The following is a 4,700-nucleotide window of genomic DNA, read 5'->3' as shown; positions in this document are numbered from 1 at the left end:
GTGATATGTTGCCCAAAAAATGGGCAAACCCAAGTAACAGCCCCTTGATTTGAATGATGAAAAAAGAATGATGTATTAGTGAAAAGAGGCTTGTCAATGTTCTAACTTGTTTGGACTAGATGATGAAAATATTGTTGTGTACCCAAGAATTATGGGTGGCAACTTAATGGATACCAAAACAATATTAGTTATGACAATCTACACATTATTGTTGGGATGATTACAAAACATTGTGGCAAAAGCTTCCTTTAAATTATGATGTTAAAAATAAGCTTTAATGGCACCATGATAATCTTCAAAATCTAATAAACCATTGATTCAATTCCATCAATCAATTAATTTAATTCCAAAAATATTTAAAATCTCCATTAATTAAATTCCAAAAATGTTTAAAATTTCCTATGAATTAAATTCCAAAAGTATTTCATATCAAATTGAAATAAATAAATATATTGAATTGGATATCTCATAAAAGTATTAATGCTGATATCAATAATTGATAATAAATATTTATTTTATTGTAAATATTTAAAATAGATATACCAAATTCCGTCTCTGTATCCAACATTTTTATATTTTTTTTTATCGTTCACTTATTGTTCACCGCACAGGATGGATGGAGTATCTCATAAAGTGAAGTATTGATGTTGATATGATAGGTTGATATAATAAATAAATATTCTGATGGTTTTTTATTTGACTGTAAATATTCGGGCCCTGGTTCGGGTCCATGTCCACGCAACCTGGGCTCGGCGTTCTGGGTGTGTGCTGTGTCTTCCATTCTCATACAGTTGGAGGAAGGCGAAGGCGAAGGCGAGGGAGTTGAAGATGAGATCGAGGAATGGAATTTCCGGTGCGGGACCAGGAGAACGCACGGGAGGGTTGGGTTTGTTGGTTAGTCATGCAAGCTCGCTTTGTGAGGCTTTTCTTCACTGCAAACCCAACCGTGTGTCCATGTATCGCGAGTCTTCCTTCCAAAAGGACCAAAGTAGATTCCCTCCCTCCCTTTATCAAACGTTAACATTACATTTATTATTTCTATTGCTCACCACACAGCATCAAACATTTCTACTTTTCTGTTCGCCACACAGAATCTTGGCACATCAAATTACAATTTCGCACCTTGGCACATCAGCATTCGTTGGTGGGTACAAAATAATTGCGTAAAGCATCCCGAGATTGGTGCGCTGTGGACACGTGGCATAGATTCGGAAAAAGACCTATATAACGATGACCTTGGCTTCCACTCCTCCACACCACCTACCGCGCCATTTCGTCTTTCGTTTTTGTGTAGCATTTGCTTGCCTTTGCCTTAGCCTTCACCTACTTCAGGCGTGAGAATGGCTTCAGCTGTGCAATGTGCCGCCCTGAGCAGCCGCCGCGAGCTTGAGAACGTGTTCCGCAAGTTCGACACCAACGGCGACGGCAAAATATCCAAGTCGGAACTGAGTTCCCTGATTACGTTGGCAGAGATTGAAGGGGTGATGAAGGAGGTGGACTCCAACAAAGACGGCTTCATCAACTTCGACGAGTTCGTGGAGGCCAACTCCAAGAACCTCAATGCCGCCCGTCTCATGCGAGACTCCGCTTCAGCTGTGCAATGTGCCGCCCTGCCCGGCCGTCTGGAGCTGGAGGACGTGTTCCGCAAGTTCGACACCAACGGGGACGGCAAAATATCGAAATCGGAACTGAGCGCCATCCTCAAGTGCAGCGCAACGGAGGAGGAGATTGATGGGGTGATGAAGGACGTGGACTCTAACAAAGACTGCTTCATCAGCTTCGACGAGTTCGTGGCCGCCAACGCCAACGACCTCAATGCCGCCCGTCTCATACGAGGCCTGGCTTCAGCTAATTGACGCCCACGCCGCCCCCTCTAATTAATAAATAAATAATCACTATCACCTCACCTCTCAGCGCTTAACTCTATCGTTATATGAGGGCTTAATGGATGTACTCTCTCTTTCTTTCTGCTATCCTACTTAGTTTTAAATATATGCACACATATTTACAATAACTACACTCTTGTCTTCATGCGATCCACTATCCCTAATCTTTTTACTTACGTTGTGATTTGAGAAAAAAACATCATTTAAAGTAATTACACACTCATCTTTTTATTTTTACTTACATTGTTGTTGTAGAAGAAAAAATCATTTAAAACATCATATTCTTCTTTTGTGTTATAGGAACCAATATGATTATGGGAATCACCTTAAAGCAATGAAAGCAAGCAACTCATTTTAGTTTAGTTTGTATGAAAGGAAGCAATTTATTTTAGTTTAGTTTGTATGAAAGAAAGCAACTCATCATCTTAGTTTGTATGATTATATATGTGTAGATTTTTAAACAAGTAGTATCTTATTAAACTTTCTTGTTTTATCACCAATTTAGCTAAAATCATAAGGGCTCTTAAAAGGCATTATTTTCTTCCAACCAAATGACAACAATACAAAAGCTCCTCCTAAGATAAGTGAATACTATAATAATTCCTCTAAATTTAAAGAGAAAAAAAAATGACCTTTTTAATTAATAAGCCACTTCCATACATTATCTCTTATTCAACATACATATCTTATCTTTTCAATTTAAGGAAAGCAATACAATGACCTAAGAGGAGAGGAGCCAATTTCTCAATGACTTTTTACTACAAAGTCTTCATAGCAACTTCCCATTCTAGGAGATTCATATCCATCCTATTTTGTTCCCATCCCTCTTTCCCATTAAAACACTTTCAAGGCCTCATTTCACTCATTTGGCTTCTTCCAACATTGAAGTTGTGATGGAAAGTATTTTGACTTATTTGTTTCAAATCTCAAACTCTAATAAATTGGTTAAACTTTTCTTCTTAATTTACTCAAGTTTATTTATATTTATAGATGATTGTGGCAAAAGAGATGGAATGGCCATGTGGGGAAAAAGAGAAATTTGGAATGAATATATATTTAAAATACAACTGATGCACATCTATTTCAAGAGTGCTCTTTTGTATGGGTATTTTTTTAATGTTTAATTGCATTAATCAAATTAATGGAAATTTTATTTATAAGTTTTTATTTATTTATTGAATGTAATAGAAATCGTTGTTACAAAACTCAATAGTCACTTGATGAAAGAATTAAAGACTTAATTAAGCACATGAAAATTACCTTCATCAAGGGTTTGTGCAAATCATTTCATTAACCCTACATAAGAGCTCCATTAATCTTATATTGAATGTAATAGAAACCCTTGTTACAAAACTCAGTAGTCACTTGATGAAAGAATTAAAGACTTAATTAAGCACATGAAAATTACCTTGATGAAGGGTTTGTGCCTATCATCTTCGCCCACCTCCCTTACCAAAAAGTGCATCATAGATTGATGGATTGGGAAATCTAAATTCATCTACTATAATAGGTATTGTTTTTTTTTCATACCTATATCTTAACATTAAAGACTACATTTTCTTGATGCTAATAAGGGCTATATACCCAAAAAACCAAGTGTTAGATGGAAATAGAAGAGTTGATGGGAATGTTGCAACCCACATGAAGTTTAGGCTACCATCTATTATTACCCGTATCCATATCCAATGAAGTAGGCTAATACAACTTTATCTCTCTACATGATTAGAAGATGATTGGATTGAAGGTGCATTATGGTTGAATCCAATAGAGGCTATGTCATCCATTGCATAGAGAGAAGATTCCCTTTTGATATAAGCCATTATCTTTATGAAAGTATGAGAAATTGTTATTGGACCAATGATCACACTAATTTGTATATTTTTTAGACGTTATGCCAAACAAACAAAGGAACATGAGAATGTATCTAGAAATTGTATCCAAAGCATGTAGTCATTTGTAAAGTTAATAAATTCTAATATCTCACCTACTTAAGGGAATTATGTAATAGTTTTCCTTTTCTCTTTTTGGACATGCTTGAATGTTGGATGAGAGACTTGTTTTAATGGCTTTTGAAAATGAATTTTTCCTTTCCTGGTTCTTTATGTAAAAATCATTTGACCATTTTTACTTATGATGTCCAAAGTAACCAACTATATAATTAAAAGTGTTCGTTTTGGAAGTAATGAAAAAATAGATGGGAATCACTCTTCAAGCACTTATCCAAGGTTTAACGTTAGCATTTATAAGTAGAAGTGAGAACTTTTTTAGATATTTATATAATATAATAGGGTTAGAAATACACAAAAGAAAATTCAACATAAAGCAATTTAAAACCTCAAAAAGGGACTTGTAAAGGAAAATTTCAAAGCTAAGAAATGCCCTATAATTTGTGTCAGAAAAAAATGTGTCATAATATAAATGCAAATTTGAAAAGTGAACCAGAAAAAGAATGAAAGAAAGAATGGATATAGTTTGAAATATCATGCAAGTAAATGAAGGATGATATACCACATATAAAACCATGAAAAAATTAGATTTAAAACAAAATGGGTTCCCATTAACCATTTATGTGCAAGGAAGGAAGTGTGAGTTTTATTGAGTTTACAAAGAGATAACTTACCACAATATTTTAATGTGATCAGTCATGACAATTAAACATAAAGTTTGCTTTTCCAAATTACATAAAATAAATACAAGTTTAAATGGCATACAGTGTTTAATTTTGTTAATGAAATGTAAGACAAATAATACTTAAAAATATCATACTATGAGATCTTCAAACAATGTTAAATATATATATATATATATATATAT

General features: G+C 34.4%; 1 protein-coding gene across 1 annotated transcript; it reads left to right on the top strand.

Moving 5' to 3' along the window:
- Window positions 1–1,269: 1,269 nt before the first annotated feature.
- Window positions 1,270–2,018, top strand: LOC149250858 (polcalcin Jun o 2-like). The gene has a single exon (XM_089456489.1). It carries the CDS (start codon window positions 1,341–1,343, stop codon window positions 1,854–1,856), a length of 516 nt encoding a protein of 171 aa, XP_089312615.1. The 5' UTR covers window positions 1,270–1,340; the 3' UTR covers window positions 1,857–2,018.
- The last annotated feature ends 2,682 nt before the right edge of the window (window positions 2,019–4,700 follow it).

This window comes from Pinus tabuliformis, chromosome 7, assembly GCF_031772625.1.
Source record: "Pinus tabuliformis cultivar Carrire ecotype Pingquan chromosome 7, CPIR1, whole genome shotgun sequence".
Lineage (NCBI taxonomy): Eukaryota > Viridiplantae > Streptophyta > Pinopsida > Pinales > Pinaceae > Pinus > Pinus tabuliformis.
This window is presented reverse-complemented; position numbering and strand designations above follow the sequence as displayed.

Bases quoted from the DNA above. Each gene is read 5' to 3' on its own strand.
- LOC149250858 (XM_089456489.1), top strand. From the start codon at position 1,341: ATGGCTTCAGCTGTGCAATGTGCCGCCCTGAGCAGCCGCCGCGAGCTT.